The 13,836-nt window shown below is 38.7% G+C and overlaps 1 protein-coding gene across 9 annotated transcripts in view; it reads left to right on the top strand.

Moving 5' to 3' along the window:
* LTBP1 (latent transforming growth factor beta binding protein 1) overlaps positions 1-13,836 on the top strand; it is a 492,924-nt gene that overhangs the window by 339,160 nt on the left and 139,928 nt on the right. For all 9 annotated transcript variants that reach the window (XM_079109942.1, XM_079109941.1, XM_079109940.1 and 6 more), the window contains one exon: positions 12,227-12,349. In XM_079109942.1, coding sequence (XP_078966068.1) covers positions 12,227-12,349 — 123 coding nt within the window. The remainder of the gene's footprint in view (positions 1-12,226; positions 12,350-13,836) is intronic.

Here is a 13,836-nt window from a genome sequence, read left to right as displayed (position 1 = left end):
AGCTTCCATCCTGGGGAAGGCAGGAGTGGAATCAAGGGTCAAGTGTTCCAGATGTACTTTTGTCTACAGGAGTCCTGCCAGGCCCACAAACAGGGACTTGATGGACTTAGGAAAGGTACAGGTTTCCCATCCATCCCACCTACACTGGGACTCACTGTTGCTGCCTTTGCCACTCAGTGATCCTTGTCTCCAGATCCTGTACACCTGCGCAGCCCTCCTTACACCCAATGTGACGCCAAAGGTGCATGCACACCCCTCCTGTTCTCAGGTCCAGCACCAGCACCAGCTCTGATTGCTTTCTTCAAGCATTAGAACTTTTTTGTGTGTGGCTGTTGGTGGGAATGTAAATTAATACAACCACTATGGAAATCAGTATGGAGGTTCCTTAAAAGACTTGGAATGAAACCACCATATGATCCAGCTATATCACTCCTCAGTATTCACCCTAATGTAAAGTCAGTTTACTATATTGATACATGCATACCCATGAGTATAGCAGCACAAGTCACAGTAGCCAAACTATGGAACCAGCCTAAGTGTCTGTCCATCAACAGATGAATGAATGAGGAGGAAAAATGTACACACACAAACACAAGGGAGTTTTATTCAGTCATGAAGAAAAATGAATTTATGTTTTTTGTAGGAAAATGGATGGAATTTGAGACTATTATGTTAAGCAGACTAAGTCAAACTCAGAAGGTCAAAGGTTGTATGTCATTTCTCATATATGGAAGCTTGAGAGGAAAAAGGAATCAGTGAGATCAGTAGAAAGGAGGAAGGAGAGCAGGGGATGTGAGGAGGGAGGCAGGAGAAGGGCTGGAAAGGGATTTCAGCCAAATTATAGTGTTGTATTGTGTGCATGTACTAGTATGTAACAACAACTCCACCATTATGTACAACTATAAAGCACCATTAAAAAAATGTGAAGGGGAAAAAGAACTCTGTGTGTGTGTGTGTGTGTGTGTGTGTGTGTGTGTGAGTGTGTGTGTGTGTGTGTGTGTGTGTGTGTGTGTGGTTGTGTGGGTGTGCACGCACATGCACTTGTGTGCTACAGATTGAATCCAGGTCCTGTGTATCTTGGGCAAGCACTCTACCACTGAGCCACACCCCCAATCACACAGATATTAGAACTCTTAACTGAGTTTGTAAGTTCGCTTTGAATTGGAAGTTTGCTTTCACAATAGTAGTTTGTAGTCTGGAAATTTCATGGAAATCTCTACTTGGCCTCCAGAGTCCTCCAAGCCGGAGTCATGATATAAAGTTGGCTCTCGGTTCTTGACTAGTGGTGCTTTTCTTTTTATGGTATTATTTGCATAATGCTGACTTGATGACTCTCCCTTTTCTAGTATTAGTAAGTTACTTATTGCTTATTATTCCTAAACATCACTTTTATCTACTACTTATATATTTCGATAGCTTTGGGCACAAGTAGTTTCATTTGTTTGTTTGTTTTTTAACTAGTAAACTGAGCTCTGTAGTAAAAAACAGTTTAAGTAACAGAAGATCACAGTTGGAAAGTGGCTAACTCTACCTCTGAAGACGAGTTCCTCTTTTGGTTACTAACATTTGTATGTCAGTTTAGGAAAGTACTTTTAACATGCATTTTTATCTCATTAATTTCTCACAACACCCCACCTCCTTTTTACAGGTGGGGAAGCCATAACTTAAACACCAGCACTAGGAGAATATAGGATGCTATCTGGTACTTCTGCTATCTTGAGTTAACTCTAACCTATTTCAGTACTTTGCTTTGAGTCTTAGAATTCTCTAAACTTCCTGGTTTATTTGTATAGCAGATTTGCTTGTCTTAGATTGTCTGTTTTATAGTTAGAATAAGTTTTCTCTCTATGAACAATCCACTTACCTCCTTAGTTTCATCTTGAAATCTTTAACGAGTAGAATATTTATAGTCCTAGAAGTTTCTGTCTTTTTAAGTTTGACTCCTTTGATTTCTGAGGTATGCTGTCCTTATACCACGTGGTCCTGTTGGTCAACAGTGTCTTTAATAAGGCAACCACAAATTAACTCTCATTCTTCCAGGGAACAACTGGGATGATTTTGCTGAGCTGGGCCAGGCATGGTTGATTTTGACTAGGCTCAGTCATGCATCTGATGGTTTAGCTGATGGATGCCAGGGGCTGAATGGTCCAGGATGGCCTCTGCTGGGATGACTTGGCTCTCTTCCACGTGATCTCTCATCCTCCAGGCAACTAGCTTGTGTTGCTCATATAGTGGTGGCAAGGTTCCAAGAGAAATAAAGTGGAAGCACACAGTGCTTTTCAGTTCTAGATTTGGAATTGACATAGCCACTTCTGCTGTACTCTAGTGACAAGAAGAAATCACAAAGCTAGCCAGAGTCAGAGGGTGGGGAAATAGACTCTACCTTTACATGGGAGGTGCAAAGTCATGGCAGAGGGCCTGGATACAGGGAGAGTTAGAGAAGTGAGACATTTAAAAGATCCATCCACTACCCTTAGATGGTTTATACGTGGATTTTGCTTGTGAAAAAAAGATTGAGTATTCTTATTTGTACTGCTGTGAGGTCACTTTACATTTAAATGTAATAGCCATATCGCAAAAGTATTGGTGAAAAAAACATAATTGTGGTGATTATGTTTATTTTAAAATATAGTTATTTTAAAATAAATATTTAATGAAGGTTTAACCTATATATAGAAAAATGAACAAATTATTACAGGGATATAGAGCTCAGTGAGTTATCACAAAGTGAACACAATGGGGTAGTTTTCTCCTGGGTCAAGAACTAGAGTATGACCTGTATCCCAGAATTCTCCCCTTTTGCCCTTTCCCAACCTTTACTTTTTCCGCCTTTTCCAGAAGTTGCCAATACCCTAACTCTTCCAATCACAGATCAGGTGTTTCTCTTTATGAATTTTCAAATCCAGTGCTAGTTCTCTTTTGTCACTCAAATCTGTGTGACCAATGCAATGTTAACGTTTGGAATTCTGATAAGTGAAGTGATAATATCCATTGAGGGTTTTATTCAAAATCCCTATAATGCTTTTCCCCCCTTCCTCCACCATGCTTTCCCCTGATCTCTTTATTTATGCAGCATTGCTACTCATTTATAGCATTGTCTCTAAATTTCCCTTCAGCTCTATGATCATAAGGGAATTCTTCTGTAAAATTATTTCTGGAAAAAAGAATGGGAAACACATATGAGAGTAACGTAGATGCAAATACGAAACTTAGAATCCATCGTTCTTGCTATGTGTTTTGGGGTGAACTAGTAAAGAATCTATAGCTATGAACCAAGACTAGCATCACCCAGATTTGATGTTCCATACTTTAAAAATGTAATATTATTTTTGTTCCTTCCACCAGAGTTTCATCATAATGTCCTGCAATATGGAGTGATTTAATCTGAGAAAACATGGAGCACTTAATATGATTCTCCAAAAAAATTTTAAAATTTTTATTAATGCATTATAGTTATATATAATAGTGGGGTTCCTTCTGAGATAATCCTACATGTATGGAATTTAATTTGTTCCCCTTCTCCCTCTCCCTTTTCCTCTTCCTCTGCTCTGCTGGGTCTTCCTTCTATTTATTCATTTTTTGAAAATTGGTGATTTATCAATATACATAAAGGCGATATTTACCATGGTATATTTATACATGCACATGGCATAATTTTGTCAAATTCATTTCACATTCCTCCCTTTTCCCCTCCTTCCTTCCTTCCCCTCAATCTCCTTCTGCTGCACTGATCTTCCCTCTATTTTTGTGAAATCCAAGCCCCTTCTTTTCCCCTTACTTTGCTCTAGCTTCCACATACCAGAGGAAACTTTCAACCCATGACTTTCTTCCTGTGATTCCGAATCATATTTTCCAATAGTCAATGGCAGCGGGAGAACTGACAGGTATTTTAGTGATTTGAAGTTGCTATTTTACTGTCCAAAGCATACTCTTAGGGCTACCCATGCAGTTTCTAGTGTAAGTCAGTTCAGTATTTTTAGTAAAAACTTTAACAGTTTTGATCTGAATTTGTAAACCAGTTTGGGACCCATTTCTATGCATTTCGAATCAGATTTCTGGTTCATCCTCTTGCTGTGCTTATATCACTGGGATTGAATTCAAAAAGGAAATGTCTGTTTATTTTATTCACACTTCCTCAGGAAAGACAGTGGTGAAGTGAGTCATTAGCACGTTGTATTTTCCAAAAGCTCTTTGACCTTAATCTCTGAGGCTATAAAATCAATGGGAAGATGCCTGCTGTCTATAAGTGATGAGGAGGACCCCCACGATGGATTCATATTTCTGTGAATGTTTCAAGGAGAAATTAGTGTAGAGTCTGTAGACTACAGTCAGAAGTCCAAGACCAACAGAGAGTGTGTATGTTTTAGCAGCATAGTACATGTGAGGCACATATGTATCAAGAAATAAATACAAGCTGTTCTCTGGGCTCTGACAATTCTTTTATCATGTTACCCTGAAGACAGACAGATTGGAAGGAAAGGGAGATGCTCCCACAGTGATTTGACTCCTTTCAGTGAGTCTTGTGATTGAATTCATCCTGTGGTAGGCTGTCATTTATAGTGGTGAGACAGTCAGGAGGGGAGGTGTTGGCAAGCAGGCAGGCCTAGATGGGGCAAATATAACCACATCTTTGTAACCCATACAATAATTTTGGGGGCCAGCCTCAAAGAGCAACATTTCGCAAAATGTACTCTACAGACCACCAATTCAGAGGGATGTTAATAGATTGTGTGTGAAAAAAGGTTCCACAGCCAAATCTGTGGAAAACACCAAGTTAGACAAAGAAAAACAGGAGTTCTTGCCAAAGGACTTCTTGAGTCTTTGTTGTGCTATGTATGTAGAATATGCAGTTTTCCCAAACGTATTTGGCCACGGAGCCCCTCCTCTAGGCCCCACAAAACTTGTGTTTTGTAAAAAAAACTCACTTGGGTAAGATTGCTCTAGAATGTTTTTTATCATTCATCTCCTAAAATAATTTTGGAAAAACTCACACATATTTATGTCAACATCTGCATTTTAACAATAAATCGAATGGGTACGATAGATTCATTTTTGGCATATTTCTATTATACATATAAGGCAAAGCTGGGCCTCCCTGTGAAATAGTTTCAATTTCTCACTTTTCCTGTGGCTATCCCTCAGGAAGGATATATTTCAAAATAACTTATTTGGTGCCTTATGAGAATTTTGCCATGTGGGACAGTATACCCAGGTAGCCTAGAAAGGTTCTGGATGGGCAAGAGGTTGTCTTGACTTGGGAAAGAAGTGGGTGCCAAGGAAAGGGGGAGAGAGATAAGGAAGAGTGGCAGATGTATTCTTAAGGAATCACTTTAAAAAAAAATAACTTCAACAGGAAACATTTGAAGACTTACAATCTAGAAATTGAGTCCCTTAAAAGGATTGGAGCTCGTGTGTCCCTGTGGGATTTCCTGAGGTTCCTTCAGGGGGCTGTGCACTCAGTGTCAACCTGCTACTTTGGAAGTTGAAGACATACCTATGTCCTCTTGGTGAGTGGTTTCCTTCTCTACCGAAGTAAGTGATCCTTCTTAAATAGCCAAATAGTTTGTCTGGCTGGGGAAAGTATTTTATCTCCAGAGTTTTTTTTTTTTTTTCCTGCTTTCAAGTGGAAGTCATATTGCTAATGGAATTCCATAATGGAATTTCTGTCCATCAGCAAAGCTGAACATACACAGCTGAACCTCCAGAAAGCCTCATAGCTTTACACAGCATAAAGATCTGCACACACTGTTCTCACCTTGTACCTAATTCCTGTTAGTTACTAGACATGCCTCATTTCCTGTATAAACTTGCGTCACTGAAAAGGCTGTAAATTATGACTTTGTTAAACATACATACTTTCTATAGGAGAATAGGTGCATAAAAGTCTATTTATTTCCCATAAGGGCACTTATGCTATGTGTAATATATCATGAATTAAATGTCATCCTTTATTTATTCCTTGGCATTTTTGACCCTGGCAACTGGCAGATTGTTTCAAATTCAAAGAATATTTAAGCTACAAGTAACCACGGGGATTATTTGCTTTAGCCCCTTTGACTTACAGGAAAGGAAACTGAGGTCAGGAGAAATTAAGTGAATTGCTCTGGGTAACAGAAGTGAGGTCTTAGTGGGATATTGCTTCTATTGGGTTCCCTGCCTCTTAATCCTTTTGAAAAAATAGGATTTTTGGCAAAATTATCTTTATAAAATGGTAATAGCTGTTGTTGTGTTGCTTACCATCCAGAACTGTTAGGAAGTTCCAGGGAGATCAGGTGTGCTTTACTAATATAAAGGAAGAGGAGGAAGACCTGGGCTTTGCTGTGCTACCTTACCAGATCATTTCCCCCTGGGACCCAAACCTTAGGTTGTCTAAAGAGTTTCTTGTTTTGCTTATTTCTTGACCATTCTTTATTTTTTGTGCTCTTTAGTTAATAAAAGTCCAGCTATCTTATTTCTGTTGTGTAAGGTTGAACCATATAACGTGGCTTAAATATAATATTCAACTATTTTAGACTTAGAAGAAGAGTAGTTTTGTATTCTGGAACTTGATATGTGGTCTGAGGCATGTCATAGTGCCTATAGGTGGAGACACCTGTAAATGTTTTCATTAGGTGGAGAAGGGTATAAATCTGCATGTCCCTTTAGCTCCACCGGCTTTGACTAATTTAGAGGAGTGTGGGGACCATATGAACCTCTTTCCATGTTTTTGCTTCTGTAAACTCCTAGATTGCTCTTACCCAGCAGCTCAGATGCAGAGGAAGCAGGTGACTGGCTCGAGGAGGGTGCAGCCCTTTTATTTTGGCCTTTGTTCTTTAACCCAGTAAGTGGAGTTGCATGCAGTGGTTAATACCATTCCTGTCAAGGATGGAATTCCAGAGAAATTCAGCGGTCTACAGAGGGAGAGCAATAGATAAATTCATTTTTTAAAAACTGAGTACTAAAATACTTTTTATTTCATCAGAATACATTAAGGAATGTTGGTTGGTCCTGTAAAATATGAGACTTCCGAAATTCTATTTGGTTACTATAAATTACTTGTAAAATGATAAATATTATAATAAAGTTAGGAGCTTTTCTTTTTCTTCCTGATGGATGTGGGTGTGTGCACATGTGCACACATGGTTCTGGGAGAAACTTTACTTAAAGAAAATAGATTTAGGAATGAAGTCTAAGTAGAATTGTAATTCAGTTTGCCAATCACATTTCGTACCATACAGCTTGGCCTGACATTGCCTTCTCTGGGAGTGTTCCTTAAACTTCTCATATCCAGATATAACAAGTTCAGTTTGGTCCCATGTTTTTTTCTTAATGTATTTTTGAATCTTTCTTTTGTTCCATTTATCTGGAAAGGTCTTAGTGAGCTTGCCTCAGAAACCCTTTTCAACAGTCATTCATGTTTCTTATTTCTGAGGTTCCAAATTAAAATCACGAGGGATAAGCTTTTTGTTTTTTTATTTTCTTTTAATACAAAAAATATAGACGATCTAGCCACCCACAAACCTCTCAGGAACAAAGCAGGGTACGGCAGAATTAAGTGGCAAAAATTCAGAATCCCTATGTAATTTTGAGATGTAAAAATTTACCTTTGGGTGCTGTTAACAATTTATGAGTAGAACTCTTTTCAGAGTTTAATTTGTGAGTTGTTGAAACTTGGAACAATGATTTGTCAACAGAAATAATTCAGATCAGTGGTTTTCCACTCCTTAACCATTGCTGTCTTATAGAGCTCAGTCTTCAAGCAGAAGGAAGGAGACTGCTTTGCTTTAAGCAGCTGTCCTGGGGTGTTTAGGATCCAGAGACAGGTCTGCAGGGTGCTCTTAGGTCTCATGAATCCTGTTAAGGTCCTGGTGTGACAGGGTAGCACTAGGACTGTCTCTCTGGTCACAAATCATCAAGCTCTGAACCCAGCAACTTGGTGAACCTGGGCTCTGTTTTGCTTCTAGGAGAGCCTCTCATTTATCTTGAGGCTGAAGCACAGTCCAGAGACCAGGGAAGTGTCCAAAGGTAAAAGATATGACAAAGTCAAGTAAACCAAACCCTTCTAGTCTTTTATAGAGCCAGCTCCCACCTCCATCCCACCTTGTTCCTCAGAGACAGCCTCGTTGTTTTCTCCCCATCACGTGTGTGTTTCTCAGTGGGGACCTCATTGACATTTTGGGTAGGACAATTCGTTGTCAAGGGGCTATTCACACTTTCATAACGTTTGACATCCCTAGTGTCCATTCAATATATTTCCCAGGACTTAATGATAGCCCCAGATGTTTCCTAGGTAAGAATACTGTATGCCCTTATAGAATCACCAACTGCTTCTCCCTGAGCTGAGAAGGAAACAATCTTATTAACCTTTGTCATTCCTGTATACATTTACATTTTAGAAGAGGAAGTTTTTATATCTAAATAGTTAATAAATATATGAAAATGTTCATTGTCATTACTTATCAGAGACATGCAAATTAAAAGTACAATGAGATAACGTTACCCTCTGCCAGAAGGACTAAATTTAGTAAAAAGACTAGTAACTAGGTTAACAAGGATGTAACAACTGCTACTGGGAATGGAATTTGGCATAACTGCTGTGGACAACTATTTGACAATTTATTAAAATGAATGAAGACCTTCTCTAACAATCCAGAAATTCTACCCCTAGATATATACCAAATAGTAATATATATAAGATATATACCAAGACCTTCCAAATACATACAAATATGTAAGAATACTCACAGGTCATTGTTAATAATAGCCCCTGATGGGAAAGAACTCAAATATCCATCAATAGAATGAATAAACTAATTTTGGAATCTTTATGCAAGCAAATATAATATAGCAATAAAAATAAACTGCGTGCAACAACATCAATGAATTGCATAACCATAATAGTGTGTAAAAGAAGTCAGACAAAAGAATATATACAGTTTCCTTTATGGATGTTCAAGGGCAGGCAAGACTAATGAAAGATAGGTGCCAGAATGATAGTTAGCTGTGGGTGCAGAGATGTCAGCTGGGAAGGGGCTTGAAGAAATGTTCTTAATTATGACCTTGGTGATGCCACAGTGTGTGCACATACATGCACACTTACAAATGTATATGTAAATTAGCTATATACTAAAGATTAATATACATTGGTGTATATAAATCAATAGAGGATACATGGAAATTTAATGAATCTCTAATTTGTGGTATTTCAGAAAGTATGATTAAAGAAATCAAGACAACTGAAGGAAACAAGCTATCTTTCTAGAAACTGTGAGCCTATATTGGGGAGGAAAATCCATCCTCCTAGGTTCCTAGGACCAATTGGGGCGGTGGCTGTGCTAGCTGGTGCTGCACAAGTCTCACTGTGATGAGGATGTTAGTAGAGGACTCTTTGGTGATTCCACTTTCCCGTGAATTTTTTGGTTTCTTCCTCTCCAGATCCACAGGCTTTCATGGTCCTTACCGTTTTTGTTTGTTTGTTTTTGTTTGTTTTTTTAATGTGTTCATTCTCGTTTCCCATCGCCGGGGCAGGGCTGTGAGCAACGTTGAGGGGACTCTGAGGAGAGGAATTGGAAGAGGGCACAGAGTAGTGGTCATGAATTGGGCATTTCTGTAGTGGGGACACCTTCACCTTCATCAGGTAGCCAGCAGTGGGGCTGGGATGGTGCTGCCATATAAAGTTCCTAGTGCTGAGTGTGGTGGCGCATGCCAGAAACCCCAGCTACCCAGGATGCTGAGGCAGGAAGATTGCAGGTTCGAGGCTAGCCTCAGCCACTTACTGAGACACAAAATAAACAAAACAAAATAAAATCATGACAGGGGAGATGGGGATTTACCTCAGTGATAGAGTGCCCTAACAAGGTCCTGGGTTCAATCCCCAAGAGGGGGGGCGGGGAGAAAAGAAAAGAAAAAGCAACAAGCAAGCAGGAAGTAAAGGAACCTCTTAACGCAAAATTCTGGGTCCCAAGAATGTGATCATGGAATGTGCAGTGGCACAACCAGTGCATTAGGGGTACAGGCCATTTAGAAGAAGAAAGCTGATAATTATACCCTAGTGGGGACTTGAGGGGAAGCAGGAGAGGAGAAATTTGGTCCAGCCTTTTTGACCACAACTGGCTGGTTACCCAAACTTGAGGTTTTGCTTGGGACATATGATAGGGGCTTCACTTGTACCTCGTAAGCTCCAGCTGCACTTGGCACTCTTCCTGGTCCTTCATGGTGGTTTTCCTAAGAAGAATGAGTTATGGGGGAATGTTTTCAATTACATGTTGCGTGTAAATGTGCATTACAGCACAACACGCAGCCTGGTAAAGACCGCGATCAGGTGCTGGGCCAGGTGTGATCTAGCTGTCCCCATTTCCAACTTCGTTCAAGTTGGAGTGACAAATATGTATTAACTAGTTATTTGAATATCATGAAAATGTTATATTTATCACTGATATTAACTTAAAAACTGCCTGGTTTGGATAAAATATGTGCATATAGATAGCTCTGACTTCTTAGAATGTGAAATATGCTTAAATTGCTCGAACAATGATTTATTGAGAACTGTATTTGCATTTTGTGATAATTCTGCTAGTATTATTTTGCTATTAATGTGTCCAGTTTTAATTTAGTGAATTAATAGGCTTAATAAAAGTTCATAGAAGAGTTAATGATGGGAAGATATGAATATTATCTGAAATGGAAGAGCTAACAGCCAAAATCTATTAAGCCTCAAGGGTCACACTGGATAAAATATGAATAATGACTAATTTTTCATTTTTAATTTATCACATTCCTTTTTAATTTGCAATTACTTACCTTTGCAAGTGACTAAAAAAAGTCTCTTTTAAAACTCACATTTTCATCTTTTCTTTCACATCATTTTAATTTTTCATGGATTGACATGTGCAGATGATCCTATGTCTATTGACAGCCATGTTTTCCTCTTTTACTTTTTTCCAGAATCTTCCACTAGTGCTGCTGGATATTTCTATTTGGGTATCCCAATATGACCTGAACTCTAAAATTGAATTTTTATCTTCTGGCCTTCTTTGTATCTCAGAACTCCTTCCATCAAACCAACAGTGTTTCCTTGCTCTTTTCTCAGATAAGAAACTTCCCAGATGCCACTGAGTCCTTTCTCTTACTTTCCAGAGTTGTGGTGCCCAGTCAAGCATTGCCAATTCTTTTTTTTTTGGGGGGGTGCTGGGGATCGAACCCAGGGCCTTGTGCTTACAAGGCAAGCACTCTACCGACGGAGCTATCTCCCCAGCCCCTGTCAGTTCTTAATAAAAAAAGAAAAAGAATTAGTCACTCCTTATCTCCCTGATTACTCTCACTGTCACCAACCTGGCTTGTCACCAGCCTCCTACCTGCTGTATTCTTTTAGTGATCAGACTTGCAATGTCTTTTCACCAAGCCATGTGCTGGCCAGGTGAATTTTTTTCTAGAGCCTGCTCTTGATTACATCCTTTTGCTCAGAATCCTTTCGTTTAGCTCCTTGTTCTCAATAAAATTGAATCCAAACTTGGTCTGGCTTTTACCAGCTCTGTCTCTAACTATTTACCTTCCTGAAATTTCTTTTCCAGCCAACTGTTTGACTCACCATTTCCTGAGCCCCTTCCCCTGTCCACCCACACAAATGTTCCTTCCTTTCTTTCCATCCTGCCCCCCGCCCCAAGACTTTAACACCCTGGCGAAGTCTCACTTCTTCTCGGGCTGCCCCTAACTTCCTTTAGTGACTCTTACTGTCTATATAGGCAATTTCATAATTGAATGTCTTCAAGTTATGGTTGTTCTTCTAATCATGGTAACTTGTATGACTTTTCACTTTTTTAGTTTTTCACACATTTGTATGCACAGCTAGGCTGTTGATGCCTCCAGGATAAAAAAAAAAAAAAAAAAAAAAAAAAAATCTCTTCCTTACCTATATGCTCTTTAATACCTGATGTACACTAAAACCAACATGTAAGTTCTGCAAAGTCTGGAAATTTTTTGTTGTGGTGGTCAGTTTTGTTCACTAGAAAATTCCTCGCACCTAAAACAGAACCTGGTAGATATGGAGGTGCCTAAGAAATATTTGTTATGTAAATTAAAAGAATAATTCTTTAGCAACTTGCTTTTAGGTCATTAGTACCAGTTAAACACCCCTGCCCCCTTTTTTTTACTCTAAGAGATTATAGTGAAAAAGAAAGTGAATACAATTTATAGCTAGACTCTTGCTAGGCTCTACTGGCTTTATCTAAAAGACTTGGTTTTCCTGCAGATATTAATGAATGCCAGCTACAAGGTGTATGTCCTAATGGTGAGTGTTTGAATACCATGGGCAGCTACAGATGCACCTGCAAAATGGGATTTGGGCCAGACCCTACCTTTTCAAGTTGCATTCGTAAGTACCAATCACTTTTTGTTCCTATTTTGGATCAGTTGCCTTTGGAGTTTATCCAAAAGAAGGGAAATACTCAGTGATCAAGCGAATATTGTAAATATGTAGGAAAACCTCATTAATTAAATTGGCCAGAGGGAAGGTGCCAGCTTGATAAACTGTATCTGTCTGATAGAACCTTCTCCAAAATGCATTTTCATTGCATTCAGAAAAACACAATAACTAAAACTCAGAGAATAAGCACACTGAGGAAATAGACTTTGGTGAAAAGAGTTAGTTAAAATGATCATATCAACCATTCCTGGTACCTGAGAGATGAAAACAGGTTTTCCCCCTCATAAATATTTAAGCATTCTTCAGGCTGAATTAAATTTTGTCTCAGCTTCTGCCTTTAATTATTCCAAATTCTGAGTCACTGGAGTCTGATTTTATGAGGTTTCACTGTACTTTCTCAGTTGGATAAGTATGGAAAATAGTTACCAAGGCCCTGCATTTCAGATTTTCTATTTCAGTTCTAATTTCAAATATTCTACCCTATAGTCCTCCCAAACCGCCAAAATGCCTCTGAAGTTAGGCTATTTTATTTTATAAACGTCTCTGAGATTTTCTTTCATACATATTAAGGATAAAAACCCTCCACCAAACTACATGTTCTAATATTGGTTCTGAAAATACAATGGAATCACTACCTCTCATATGCCAATTAGTGGTGGATACGTTTTAGGAAAAAGCCCTCAAATGCAGAATTCTTCAAGTTTACCTTATTTTTAATGTAACCATGGCCATTATTATGGAAGTAGGTAAAAGCTGCAGATTTTTAAAAGATACACATAGTTAAAGTTTAACAGTCTTAAGCTCAGACATGGCATAAGACTGTCGGGTGGCTCTAAGAGAAATTCTGTATTTGTTTCTGTTCTAGTTTATTTAAAAAAATATTTTAATGTGATTTAAAAACGATGCTGAGCTGCATCATTCTTGCTCCTAGTTTTAAACTTGCAGACATTCTTTATGAGGATACAGTTACTTGTTTTCATCCAAGCTTTTCTTTCTAACTCTGTCCCCTAAACTGCAATGCAGAGTTGAAGAAATAAATGTAGGGAAATAAAAATGACAGTCACGTTTATTTTTTTTAAGATGGGTTTGTTGAGTCTTTTGAAACATTATTACTAATCATTACTGTTTTCCTTTAAAAACTGTCAAATGCAGATTAGGAACTTTTGCACGTAAGTCCTTTTTTCTGTGTTTTTTGTTTTGTTTTGTTTTGTTTTGGTTTGGTACTAGAGATTGAACCCAGGGGCATTTGACCACTGAGCCACATCCTCGACCCTATTTTGTACATTATTTAGAGACAGGGTCTCTCTGAGTTGTTTAATGCCTCACTGTTGCTGAGGCTGGCTTTGAACTCTTGATCCTCCTGCCTCAGCCTCCCAAGCCTCTGGGATATAGGCGTGCACCAACCCGGCTTCTGTGTTCTTTTGCAGATGGTTCTG

The sequence above is a fragment of the Sciurus vulgaris genome (assembly GCF_902686455.1).
Source record: "Sciurus vulgaris genome assembly, chromosome: 14".
Lineage (NCBI taxonomy): Eukaryota > Metazoa > Chordata > Mammalia > Rodentia > Sciuridae > Sciurus > Sciurus vulgaris.
This window is presented reverse-complemented; position numbering and strand designations above follow the sequence as displayed.